The 15,000-nt window shown below is 39.1% G+C and overlaps 1 protein-coding gene across 1 annotated transcript in view; it reads left to right on the top strand.

Moving 5' to 3' along the window:
* LOC106883400 (S-crystallin SL11-like) overlaps positions 1-4,861 on the top strand; it is a 25,603-nt gene extending 20,742 nt beyond the window's left edge. The window contains exons 4-5 of the mRNA XM_014934428.3: positions 618-725; positions 4,465-4,861. Coding sequence (XP_014789914.1) covers positions 618-725; positions 4,465-4,629 — 273 coding nt within the window. The 3' untranslated portion in view covers positions 4,630-4,861. The remainder of the gene's footprint in view (positions 1-617; positions 726-4,464) is intronic.
* Positions 4,862-15,000: the final 10,139 nt, after the last annotated feature.

Here is a 15,000-nt window from a genome sequence, read left to right as displayed (position 1 = left end):
TGTGAACAGGGAATAGCGCTGTGTCTTTATTCATGTGAGTATCTGATTGCAGTGGAGGCGCAATGACCCAGTGGTTAGGGCAGCGGACTCGGGGTCGGAGGATCGCGGTTTCGATTCCCAGATCGGGCGTTGTGTGTGCTTATTGAGCGAAAACACCTAAAACTCCACGAGGCTCTGGCAGGGGGTGGTGGTGACCCCTGTTGTACTCTTTCGCCCCAACTTTCTCTCACTCTTTCTTCTTGTTTCTTGAGTAACACTGCGATGGACTGGCGTCCCGTCCAGCTGAGGGGAACACATACGCCATAGAAACCAGGAAACCGGGCCCATGAGCCTGGCTAGGCTTGAAAAGGGCGCAAATAAAATAAAAACAGGGAATAGTGATTGTGGTAGTCGGGTACTTGATGGCGCTGGAGGCACCCTACGGGTATGTAACTCTTGGTGAATAAGGGCTTGCCTGCCTATGCATATGAAGACTAAATCATGTTTTACTTCAAGATAAAAATTAAGAAAGAAAGAAAGGGAAAAAAACCATTACGAATGTGAAGTTTCGACCATCTCAATCAAACCAAATTATTGATAAATAGTTGAGAAATAACGTGTAAACATTGTGTTTGCAGGAGGAACAACGCCGCAGATATGGAATTATGTGTGACCGCATCTTGCCTTATTTGGAAAAGACTCTTGAGAGTAACAACAATGGCAATAAATGGTTTGTAGGAGATAAGGTAAGATTAATATTGATATTGATATTTTTTCAGTGTTCTTATTTTAATTGCATGGTTTCACTATATAACCTTACTTTATTTAACCCGGGAGCAACTTCGTGTTCCTTAGGTACATGAAGTGTCTTCCTTCAGTTATATTAAAAGGATTCTAAACAATATATGCGTAATGTATAGTAATACTAGACGCATTAGTAAATATTGGTAATACTAATAGTAGGCGCAGGTGTGGTTGTATAGCAAGGCGGCGAGCTGGCAGAAACGTTAGCACGCCGGGCGAAATGCTTTAGCAGTATTTCGTCTGCCGTTACGTTCTGAGTTCAAATTCCGCCGAGGTCGACTTTACCTTTCATCCATTCGGGGTCGATAAATTAAGTACCAGTTACGCACTGGGGTCGATGTAATCGACTTAATTCCTTTGTCTGTTCTTGTTTGTCCCCTCTGTGTGTAGTCCCTTGTGGGCAGTTAAGAAATAAGAAGCTTGCTTCCCAGCTACATGCTTCCGGGTTCAGTTCCACTGCGTGGAACCTTGGGCAAGTTTCTTCTATTATAGCCTCGGATCGTTTAAAGCCTTGTGAGTGGAATCGATAGACGGAACTAATGGAAACCCGTCGTGTGTGTGTGTGTGTGTGTTCCACAACCGGTGTTGGTGTGTTTACGTCTCCAGATCGGAAAAAGAGACCTATAGGATAAGTACCATGTTTAACATAAAAAGTACTGGGATCGATTCATTCGACTAAAAAATTTTTAGGCGGTGCTCCAGCATGGCCGAAGCCTAATGACTGAAACAAAAGATTATACTGTTTTTGGTACATTGGTGTTTTGTCTTCGTGACATCCAATCACTCCCAAAGCAATAAGGGAGAATTTCTTTATTTTAGGCGCATGCGTGGTTGTGTAGTTGAGAAGCTTGCTTTTTAACCACCTGGTCTCGGGTTCGATTCCGGCGCGCAGCACTTTGGGTAAAAATCTTCTAATATAGCCCCGAGATGACCAAAATTTTGTGAGTAGGTTTCGTAATTGAAAACTGAAACAAGCCCGTCATATATGTGTGTGTATGTGTGTGTGTGTGTGTGTGTGTGTGCGTGTGTGTGCGTGCGCGCGCGCGCGCGTTTATGAGTGTTTTTGTCTTTGCGTTTATCTCTCACCGCCGCTTGAAAACCAGTGTTGGTTTGTTTCCGTCCCCGTAATATATTGGTTCGGCAAAAGAAACCGATAGAATAAGTAACAGGATTAAAAATGAATACTGGAGGGCGTTTTGTTCGAGTACACCCTTGAAGACAGTGCTCCAGTATGGCCACAGTACATTGAGTGAAATAAGTAAAAGATGAAAAAAAAATAAAAAGCTACATCAACGTCTAAATGACGCTATCTCAGGATTGTGCTTGAAAACAAAATCCCGTTGAATAACCTTGATCGCCTTATCAGTATGAATTGACACATCCAAGATTACGATAACTTAATCATCCCCTGAAGTACTTTCCGCTGTATGCGTATATTATTTGTTATCTTAAATTAATGTGTACTCAAAAATAAGTTGGCGAACTGATAGAATCGTTAGCACGCCGGGCAAAATGCTTAGCAGCATTCTTAGTTCAAATTCTGCTGAGGTCGACTTTGCCTTTCATCCTTTCGGGGACGATAAATTGACCCATTAACTCCCACTGTCCTATAAATAGGACACTAAATGAAAACATTAAATAAGCTATATCACATTGTCTCAATGTCCCATTTATAGGACATTGAATATTTCCATTTCTACTTGAAGTAAAGGTGTTTTGATAATTGTTTTTTTCATTTTAACCTGTTTTCAATCATTTGTAAAGATTTAAAACTAATATTCAGAAATTTAAGTATCTGGGGCTTAATGGGTTAAGTACCAGTTGAGTACTGGAGTCGATGTGATCGACTTACCCCTTCCCCCTGAAATTGCTGGCCTTGTGCCAAAATTTGAAATCATTATTATTAAAGCGGAGAACTGGAGGAATTGTTAGCACGTCGGACATAATGCTTAGCGGCATTTGATCTGTCTTTACGTCTTTACATTCTGAGTTCAAATACTGTCGAGATCAACTCTACTTTTCATCCCTTTCGAGAGTCAATAAAATAAGTACCAGTTGAGCACTGGGCTCGATGTAATCGACTTGCTCCCTCCCCCGAAATTGCTGGCCTTGTGCCAAAATTTGAGACCAATTTTACCTAAAATAACTGTAATAATTAATAGTTATAGTTGTTATGTATTCATTGCGTGCACATAGATATTCTGTTGTGCAGAAAGTAATAAGAATGAGAGAGAAACATTGCTTGTGTATATCATTTTCAAACCGACTTATATGGTATATAAATATGTATATGTGATTTTGAACTAATCAAATTATTTTTTGTATGTATTGGGCCATCCTATAAATAATGTGGTATTTTTATACTTCTTTATTTTTTCAAAATCAAGATAAACAAATTTCTTTTTTAATCTAAAATATACTACTCTTCATTTTCTACAATATTCTTCCACCTACCTGGTAGAATTGTAAGCCACCCCACTTCCAAAATTCATTTGTCCGAGACGAAAAATACTCCTCCAGTACTGTTCTCAGCTCGTCTACAAAATTCATATTTTTTCCGTCCAAATGATTTTGAAGACTGCGGAACAAATGATAATCAGATAGGACAATGTCCGGCGAATATGGTAGATGGGACATCGTTTCCCATTCAAACTGCTCAAGCCTTTGGAATGTCATCCTCGCTGTATGTAGCCAAGCATTAGTCTAATGGAAGAACGACTCTCGTCTTGAAACTAAAGATGGTCGTTTTTCTTCTAGTGCTGACTTAAGCCGCTCAAGCTGCTCGCAGTAGATCTCCTTTGTTATCGTTTGGTTTGGGTTTAAAAGCTTAAAGTCCATTAAACCTTTCATATCCCACCAGATAACAACACCTTACGTGAGTGAAGACCTTCTTTAGCCTGTGGTGCTAGTTTTTCTCCTTTCCCTACTCACTGTCTTCGGCGCTTGACATTTTCATAGAGAACCCATTTCTTGTCACCAGTCACTATTTGGTCCAGAAAAAGGTTCATTCGTGAGACATGACAGCAAAGAAGAGCACGCATTCACTCTCAGCGCGCGATTAGACTTGGAAAGTTTGTGAGGAACCCATTGACCCAATTTGTTGACTGTTCCGTTGGCACACAGGTGTCGATGAATGGTTGAATGACCAAATCCAAGCTTTTTTGCTAGTTCCTTAACAGTTTCGATGAGATTTTGTTCCACCAGGGTTTGCAGGATTTCCTCGTCGAGCTCTACAGATCTTCCAGGACAAGGCTCGTCTTCCAGGCTGTAGTTTCTGGCTCGGATCCACCTTTGACACTGGCTTACGCTTATTGTCCGATCCCCATATTCTGCATTAATATTCCTCGCACTTTCCGTTGCGTTGTTGCCTTTATTGAACTCATAAAGCAAAATATGCCAAATATGCTACTTAGTCACTTGCATAATAGTTTTGAAAAAATAACTGTTAAAATCGAACTGCACTCTTCAAAACTTTCACTAGGAGTAAGTACAAGGTAATATTACTACCTGCTTTTATAGCAAGTTGATGCAGATAGGTTATCCCGTCCCACTCCTACTTTTAGTTCATGCAATTGAAAAAACCGCATTATTTATGGGATGATCCAATAATTATTTATAGTAGTTTGTAATATATTAGTTATTTTATGGAGTAAATTAGAGATCTGTTTTACATTTCATTAGATCCTTATGTGTGACCTGATGTGTTATTCGGTACTGGAGAATCCATTGCAAGATAAACCCAGCTTACTGAAGGATTATCCCAAACTGCAAGCTTTGCGGAAGAGAGTGGCCGAACACCCGAAAATTTCCCAATACATTAAGAGGCGTGAGAAAACCGAGTTTTAAACAGCTACACTTACAAAGATATTTATATATATACATACGCATATGTGAACATACATACATACATACATACAAACGCACGTGTATGCATATATGAGTCAAGCAAATATGGTGAGAAATAAAGATATTTAAAATGAAGCAAAATAATAATAAAGTGCTAAAAAAGATTCAAAATATTATAATCAAATTTCTGGCATGCTTTATATAAAACAGGTTAACTAACTTTTAAAAAAGACATTTTTTTTTGTTCATGCTTTATTATACAGAAGGGCACTAATAGCAGAATGTTATGCTTTTCGAAATAAAGCGAAATCTCTCCTCTGCTCAGAGTTAAATTCTGCTTTGGTCAATTTTGTTTTCCTTCGTTCCAGGAAATGATAAGTACAGTTTTATACCACCTTGATTAGTAACAGAGGGGACTAAAGTTAATCTACTGTCGACACTAAACAGTGAAGTATAGTCACGATACATTGTAGTTCACTGTACTGTGTCGAAGGTCAAGACATTTAACTGTCAACTATCCAGTTTTCTCAGCACTATATAGGTAATATAGTGTGATATAGTTCTGTACGAAGAAGAACATTAAAGCAGGTTGCAATTTTTGATAAACAAAATTTTATTCTTCTCGTACACACTCTTCTCTAAGAAGGGGTAAGCAACTAGGAAGCGGAGATCACGTCGACGCTCCCCTTCATTAAATTCCACACACAGAATACGCTACGGTAGAAGATACTTACCCAAGATGCCCACTACAAAGAAGGAAGGCGTGCTTTCAAAACGAAAACCTTGACACCTACGATCATGAGGGATCTTAAATGCTGAGTAATTTTCAGGCGAAGAAACAAAACAATGCAAAACAAACAAAAAAGAAATGAATCAATAATTTCAATTTCGATTACCAATTGTACACGGATCCTTTACATATATCGCTATCATCTGAAAAGTGGCGAGCTGGCAGAATCGTTAGCACACCGGACAAAATGCTTAGCGGCATTTCATCCGTCTGCTCGTTCTCAGTTCACATTCTACCGAAGTCGATTTTGCCTTTCATCCTTTCGGAATTGATAAAATAAGTATCAGCTGAGCACTGGGGTCCATGTAATCGACTAGTCCCCACCCCAAAAATTACTGCCCTTGTGCCAAAATGTGAAACCAATATCGCTATCACCTTTGATATATAATTGCTGAAACACTGGATAATCATATAAGGCGATTTTTGTTATTGTTCAGGCGATGACCATCCTGTGTTATGTAATCTTTCTGACTCTAGGCACAAGGCCCAAACTTTTGGGGGTAGGGGGCCAGTCGATTAGATCGACTCCAGTGCACAACTGGTACTTAATTTATCGACTCCAAAAGGATGGAAGGCAAAGTCGACCTCGGCAGAATTTGAACTCAGAACATAAAGACAGACGAAATGCAGCTAAGCATTTCGCCCGGTGTGCTAACGTTTCTGCCAGCTCGCCGCCTTTGCTGTGTTATGTAATGGAGTAAATCGTATTATGTTCCATTATCAGTACTTTCTGTCCATACATATTGAAGTCAAAGTGTAGAATGGAAGAAATGATGTTGATGCCTGCCCTAAAATCATTAGTATCATATGTAATGAGTAATAACAACTATAAGTGATTGCACTTTCACTGTGGAACTTACCGCGTTATAATATCATAAGAGAAGAAACAACGAGCTTCTATCTAATTGCTCAATTTGTGAAAATAGCTGCACAGAGGTACAGTACACAGACATTGTCGTTCCAGATACCATTAAAAAGACAAGTTTGTCGCAGTCGGAATGGCTGTGATCAGAAGTCAATATGTTAACTTGGTCGACCAAGGATTTTGGTCGACCATGGATTTTTCTCGCACCCCACATTTTCTCGGTGTTTAACCTAGGAGGGAAGGGCAGCATTCAGGATACATTTTTTTCAGGGATTCTGAAACTTCTGGGTGAAAGAGATGAAGTTATCCTCCGACTGGTGATCTGACCCGAATACTTACAGCAGAACGAACTCTGCTAAAGACCCCCAGGGGCCAGCTGGTGGTCTTAAACTGGGTGATGAATTAAGTATATTATCCAAAGAAGAGAATAGTCTTTCCTGTAGATTTCCACACAGTTTTAGTCTCCTAAATTTCACCTACAAGGCTTTAATTGACAAACAAGCTATAGCTAAAAACAATCGCTCAATACGAGACGCGGAGGGATTCAACCCGAAACCGCTTAGTTGTGAAGCAAGCTTTTTAACAACGCAGCTATACATTGTTTTTCAAAGGTATTGTTACAGACGACCATTGCTTGATTTAGAGAATTTATTGATTCAAAAAACGTTTGATGTATGGGTTTTCTTGTCTCAATTTATTAACATTTGCAGCCTTGCCGTCTGTATCAATTATTTTGTTACTTCGTAATGGCTACTAATGGCAATCATAAGTCGCTGTATTTACAAATGCCAAGATAAATAAATGCCCTTTATGTAAAGAGAAAGGCGACACTGGAAACGAAAAAAAATAATTGATTAGCAATATGATTAATATTATTTCACACGCATTGTTTTTAAAGTAATATTTCATTACCTTCCTTTTATCGTTGAATGCAACTTAATACATAAAATTATTTTGATGGAGTAATTGATGCATACACACCAGAACAGAAGAGTATTTTGGTAGTGTTTTATTCCTCTGGAAAAATTTAACGCGATATCAATTAATTAATTAAGCAATCAAATAATCAATAATCTAATTAATAGGAGGCAACACCCGTAAGATCGATTCGATGCACTTCTTGCCCAGATTGTATTCATGTATGTCAGAACTTGTAGTTTCTTGTCGGTGATTTTCTCATAATTAAAATCATAGAAATAGTGTCGAGATAGAAAGGCATGTACATCGAATTGGTCAAGGTTTTCAGATCGGTTGCTCAGAGAAATAGCAGTCATTGTTGTAACTCTAAATGAGGCAACATGACTGAGCTGGGTGTGGTTAAAGCAAACCAGGTAAATGATGTCCAATTGGATGTGATATAAGATGTTTGTGTATGAAGTAGTAATGTCGCCTCCGTAGTTACGAGTAATATTCTAATGAGTCATATAAAAACTTTGAAGGGAATCGAAAACTGACCAAAGCCGTATGTTGTTCAGACCCAGAAAAGGAATCGCAGTCTTTATAGGGCAGTTTTATATAAGTGTTATATAAGAACGGTTACCCTGGTAGATCTTTTTAGGCTTCATATTTAAAGTATCTTGTCGTTTATATGCAAGAAATACGATAAAGTGTAATGCTAAAACTATTTTTTTTTTTAGTATGAGTGGCAACTGTGAAGTACGCCACATTCTCATGTCTCTATTGAAAAATGTTTTTGAGATCTGTGATTATGAAAGCAGAATAGGTAAGGCGTGAAGTATATTGTTGCGTGTGGATAATGAGTATGTACAGAAGATTAAGTAATACAGAGCTTTAACGCCTGACTAGAAAGTTCCATTCCATAAATTGAGAGAGAGAGAGAGGGTGTGTGGGAAGATATTTAGAAAGTCCTCGTACCAAACACGAGGGTTCAGCGACGACATAGATTAGAGAAGGCAAACCTATGCTTCAAGTGTCAGCAGTGACATGCCGTACGTCGTTTAGGTGGCACGCAATGAACTTTGAAAAAAATCTCCCTGTAATATCATATTATAAAAAAACTTAACCATAAGCATTTACCTAAAACTAAAATACTTGTCTATATGCAAGTAGTACTCTAATATTAGGATTACTGAGGAATTAAAATTTCGATACTAAAGTAGGTAGGTTTGCTACCACTGCTGAGGAAATTCCATCGCTTTCTCGACTGCACATGAGGTAGTGAATTGGGAGGTAAAGAAATTGAGAAACTTGCAATGTATACATACACAATGGAAAACACGTGGAAAACAATTGGACAGCTTTATCAAAAGTATGCTATTGTAAAGGTAGAACTATTTTAATTGAGGAACAACGAAAAGAAGAACTCTGCATAGTTGATTGAGAGCTCCTTGCTCGGGCACCGAAATGCTTTGCTGCAAATTTAGAGGCGAGAAATTATGCAGGCTGCGTAGTAAACAGGATACGTTGCGATGGTGTTATGACAGCTTTTCAGTTAAAGATGATGAGTAACTTTCACCGGGTGTTGTAGAGTTGATAGTCTTCGTTGATAATCTTCGTTATATTCATAATTGCAGTAAAGTGTACAATGTCAGCAGTTAGTGCTGTGAGATTTAGTAATGTGAGAAGTGTAGTAAGCTACAGTGATAAGCTATCCCACAATGTCTACTGGTTCAGAGGTAAGGTGCATTTGCTATTCAAGGCAGTTAACAGAGAATTTAAGAGAAACGACGGAAAGAAAGATTCTGCATAGTTGGGTGAGGGCGCATTGCCCAAGCACCGAAAAGCTTTGCTGCAAATTTAGCGCCAGGGAAATTATGCAGACTGAGAAGTAAACGTTGCGGCGGTGGTGGATAACAGCTTTTCAGTTAAAGATAGTATCATTGTACACTTTACTGCAATTGTGCAGATAACGAGGACTATCAACTCTGCAAGTTGCACACCATCTTTAACTAGGAAGCTGTTCTCCACCACTGCAGCATCTGTTATGTATGCAGCCTGCATAATTCCCTGCCTCTAAATTTGCAGGAAAGCTCTGACTATATATTCTGTGGAGGGGTGAATATAAGAGGTAGAACGTAGATTTCATTGATCGGCTTGTGATCAGATTGTTGGCACTCCGTCGGTTACGACGAGGAGGGTTCCAGTTGATCCGATCAACGGAACAGCCTGCTCGTGAAATTAACGTGCAAGTGGCTGAGCACTCCACAGACACGTGTACCCTTAACGCAGTTCTCGGGGGGGGGGGATATTCAGCGTGACACAGTGTGACAAGGCTGACCCTTTGAATTACAGGCACAACAGAAACACGAAGGAAGAGTGAGAGAAAGTTGTGGTGAAAGAGTACAGCAGGGTTCGCCACCATCCCCTGCCGGAGCCTCGTGGAGCTTTAGGTTTTTCGCTCAATAAACACTCACTACACCCGGTCTGGGAATCGAAACCGCGATCTTATGACCGCGAGTCCGCTGCCCTAACCACTGGGCCATTGCGCCTCCACTGCAATCAGATACTCACACGAATAAAGACACAGCGCGGTGTTTCGAACTCATAGCTTAAAGAGCCGAGCCAAATACCGTAGTGCATTTTATCAGATACTTAAACGACACTACCAGTCGTTGCCAGCTATGCTGTCAACGAATAAAATTGACAAGAGGCTTCTAACAAATTATGAGAAAATGAGTATTAAGCTAGGAAGACTGGTACGTTAGTGATATATTCATTTCTGTATCGTTTGTGACTTGCTTTTAATATGATTATTATGTATGTAGTGGTAAATATGCCGGGACACGCGCGCGGCGCGCACACACACACACGCACACACACACACGCACACACACACACACGCGCGCACAAAAACTCACACATATTTGGGAATAGTCGAAGATTCCACTCCTTCGTTATTCCGAGTCTCACACACGTAACACTCGTCGGTCAAACAAAATATTGCAAAAGAGGTTCTCCATCGGTTACGACGATGAGTGTTTCAGTTGGTTCGATCATCACATCAGCCTGTTCATGAAATTAACGTGCAAGTGGCTGAGCACTTCACAGACGTGTGTACCCATAACGTAGTTTTCAGGAGGTTCAGCGTGACAGAATGCGACAGGTATAGAATTTTGGAATACAGGTACAACTCATTTTCGCCACCTGAGTTGACTGGAGCAACGTGAAATAATGTCTTGCTCAAGGACACAACGCGCTGCCGGGAATCGAACTTACGACCTAACGAGCGTGATCCAAATACTTCTAACGACTAAGCTGCATACTTCAACGACATATAGACTTACATACATACACTCTGCCCAGATTGCAAGTTCAGGTTTATACCTGTAATTATTTGGTAACTGGGATGTGTAACACACTGCTTAAGTACCATTGATGAGAAATTAAGCTTCTCAAAACCAGAAACGTGAAAGCTGATTCGAAGGCTACAAATCCAAGCCATCGCTGGAACTATAAAAATCTGTAAAACTTTCCAAAAGTTTATCATTTAAGTATATATGGCCATGTCTAGACATGTAGCTATATGCATGAGAATACACTCAAAGTTGTTGGCACTCCGTCGCTTACGACGTCGAGGGTTCCAGTTGATCCGATCAACGGAACAGCCTGCTCGTGAAATTAACGTGCAAGTGGCTGAGCACTCCACAGACACGTGTACCCTTAACGTAGTTCTCGGGAATATTCAGCGTGATAGTGTGACAAGGCTGACCCTTTGAATTACAGGCACAACAGAAACAAGAAGTAAGAGTGAGAGAAAGTTGTGGTGGAAGAGTACAGCAAGGTTCGCCACCATCCCCTGCCGGAGCCTCGTGGAGCTTAATGTGTTTTCGCTCAATAAATACTCACAACGCCCGGTCTGGGAATCGAAACCGCGATCCTATGACCGCAAGTCCGCTGCCCTAACCACTGGGCCATTGCGCCTCCACACACACATAAAACAAAACATACAAATCTACACATGTACGTACATACATAATACATACATACATACATACATACATACATACATACATACATGCCCTGTTGATGTTGAAATTACAATGTAGGAGACTTGGATCTAGGTTAGAAACCGGTTCTCTCTCTCTCTTGGCATAGAATCTTGAAATAAAACTAAATAACGACATACATACATACACACATACATACATACATACATACATACATACATACATATAAGGAGAGTGGTTCAAACAAGATGCTTTCATTCACAACCTTGCTATCGATTAGGTGGCCAGTCGAAATTTGCTTTAAAATTAAACGGAGAAAGAGATAGATAGATAGATAGATAGATAGATAGATAGATAGATAGATAGATAGATAGATACGTACGTACGTACGTACGTACATACATACATACATACATACATACATACATACATACATACATACATAGAAATTAGCGTCACGCACAGTGGAACTTTCCTAAAGATAATGATCAGAGATAGCAGATATAATTATAACATTTCTGGACTTGGAAATGAAAACGAATGTTCAAAACTGCGGTATGTGCTGCAAGGAAGAATTTAAACCATAGATTGGTAAAGGGAGGCAACTTCGGCTCACCAGATAATCTTGTCTAAATTTGTCCCTAGCTAAGCAAAGTTGCATCAAAGACAGTACGTAGTTACTCGACCTGATAGATAGAGCAGCCAAAAACCAAAATGTTTACATGCAGATAAAATCCGCCCTCTTCAATGCACGGTGCTCCAAAATAACATACGATGGTCATGGTGCGAATGCTTTTCTTTTCTACTCTAGGCACAAGGCGCGAAATTTTTGTTGGGGGGAAACCAGTCGATTAGATCGACCCCAGAACGCAAGTGGTACTTAATTTATCGACACCAAAAGGATGAAAGACAAAGTTGACCTCGGTGAAATTTGAACTCAGAACGTAAAGACAAACGAAATGCCGCTGAGCATTTGGCCCGGCGCACTAACGTTTCTGCCAGCTCTTTCAATTAAGACTGATTTTGTTTATGATATCTTTGGAACTGTTTTAGAGATGAAATACGTCGCTGAGTTCACTGTCTGCACAAAATATTTTTGTTCAGTTCAACAAGCTGCAAGTTTCACATAGCATTTCCAAAGACAGCTAGTTTATCTCTCAGAAGAAGCAGAAACATTGTATAACTAGCACCAGAGTGTGTGTGTGTGTATGTATGTATGTATATATATATATATATATATATATATATATATATATATATATATATATATATATATATATATATATATATATATATATATATATATATATATATATATATATATATACTAGCAGTATAGCCCGGCTTTGCCCGGGATTAAGTTGGGATTATTAAGCTAATCAAGTTCTTTATTTCAAACCAAACTAAGTAACATGACGTCAAATTTGGGCAGAATCAGTGTTGCAACTGGGGCGCATGGGTTGGTAGTTTGATCAGCAGAGGTGATCAGGTTACACATGCCATCCCTTTGAAAACACCACCGCCATCATCTAATCCCTCTTTGCCCATGGGTTAGGAACCCTTCCAGCAAGGAAAATAGAACGACCAAAAGGGCTCCCGATTCTCTGTGTCAGAAGCGGTTCTGTTCAGATCACAATAAAGTCTTAAGTATATATATATATATATATATATATATATATATATATATATATATATATATATATATATATATATATATATATATATATATATATATATATATATATATATATATGAGAACACGGATGTTACGTAAGTAAAACGTTAATGTTCGACACTGCAGCAGTCCATAGATAATTCTTTATTCTGTATATTTCTCATTTTGTCCTGTTCTGACGTTTTGCGAAATTTTTCTGGAGAACATTATTTTTCTTTGTGGTTGGGTCGTTGATGACCTCTTTCTAGCATATCGGATGTCCACCTAGTGGTCATCTCTTATACACGTGTAATACATATTTTTCTGAATTTTCAGATTTTTTATATGCTAGGCCACTTGGTTTTAAATTGAATTAATATTCAATTTATCATCCTATCTATCTATCTATCTATCTATATATATATATATATATATATATATATATATATATATATATATGAGCAACACACACATACACACACGCACGTATGTACACCAATTGCATACATATTTTTTGTACGCATACATGTTCGGATGTGTGTGTTGCCCGTATATCAACAAAACACATACACACATCTTGCGTTACCTATATATACGGATAAATGATTTAAAATAAATATATTTTGGAAATGGCGATTTACGGTACAATACCTAGAAACATGAAAATCAGACCACATGGGTTTGTTTACATCAATTCGGCAGTTTCCATAAAAAGTGTTGGGAAAGAGATAGAGGGAGCGCGCTCTGCCTCTCCCTCTCTCTCCCTCTCTCTCCCTCCCTTACACATATGCCAGTTATCTCTCTTTCTTTCTTTCTTTCTTTCTTTCTCTCTCTCCCTGTCTCACACACACAGCAGCATTACACACACACACATGCTGCTCTCTCACACTAACAAAAGAACTTCACATACACACTTTCTGTCTGGCATACTCACTATAAAAAGAAAGCGTGTATTTCTTTTTGGCAACATGTGTTTTGTGTGTAATGTTGGTGTGTGTGTGTGAGAAAGAAAGAAAGAAAGCAAGAAAGAGAGATAACTGGCATGTGTGTGTAAGGGAAGGAGAGAGAGAGAGAGAAGGTATTTTTTTCTTGTTGCTTCTTGCTTTGCTGCCTACCACACAGACGCTGGTAAACAAAATGTAACTCTCCTTCACCCTCCCTCTCACAAACATACAATTTCTCTCTCTCTCTCTCTCTCTCTCTCTCTCTCTCTCTCTCTCTCGCCTTCCCGCGCGTACGCACAGATTTGACTTCGCCATGTCAACGAACTTCAAAATTCGTAAAAGTTTATCGATTTTTACAGCTATACGCGGGTGCCTCTGAGAGAAAAAATTGGCCAAAATGCACATAAGGTCATTCCGAATCTCCTCCTAAAATTGGAGCGACATGCGTGCTAATTTGTGGACGTGCATAAACTACATTCACGTGCACACACACACACACACACAAATATCCTCTCTTTTATCGATATAGATATATATAGGCGTAGGAGTGGCTGTGTGGCACGAACCACATGGTTCTGGGTTCAGTCCCACTTCGTGGTACCTTGGGCAAGTGTCTTCTACTATAGCCTCGGGCTGACCAAAGTCTTGTGAGTGGATTTGGCTGACGGAAACTGAAAGAAACCCGTCGTATATATATATATATATGTATATATATATATATATGTGTGTGTGTCTGTGTGTGTGTGTATATATATATATATATATATATATATATATATATATATATATATATATATATATATATATGTGTATATATATATATATATATATATATATTTGTGTGTGTGTGTGTGCGTGTGTGCGTGTGTGTGTGTGTGTGTGTGTGCGTGTGTGTGTGTTTGTGTGTGTGTCTGTGTTTGCCTCCCCCAACATCGCTTGACAACGTCCCGTTAACTTAGCGGTTCGGCAAAAGAAATCGCTAGAATAAGTACTAGGCTTACAAAGAATAAGTCTTGGGGTCGATTTGCTCGACTAAAGGCAGTGCCCCAGCATGGCCACAGTCAAATGACTGAAACAAGTAAAAGAGTAAAGGAGCATATATATATATAGAGAGAGATAGAGAGAGAGAGAGGTACACACACACACACACACACACACACACACACACACACACACACACACATATATATATATATATATATATATATATA

The sequence above is a fragment of the Octopus bimaculoides genome, chromosome 5, assembly GCF_046866305.1.
Source record: "Octopus bimaculoides isolate indiv1 chromosome 5, ASM4686630v1, whole genome shotgun sequence".
Lineage (NCBI taxonomy): Eukaryota > Metazoa > Mollusca > Cephalopoda > Octopoda > Octopodidae > Octopus > Octopus bimaculoides.
The sequence above is the reverse complement of the archived record's forward strand: the minus strand, read 5'-3'. Positions and strand labels throughout refer to the sequence as shown.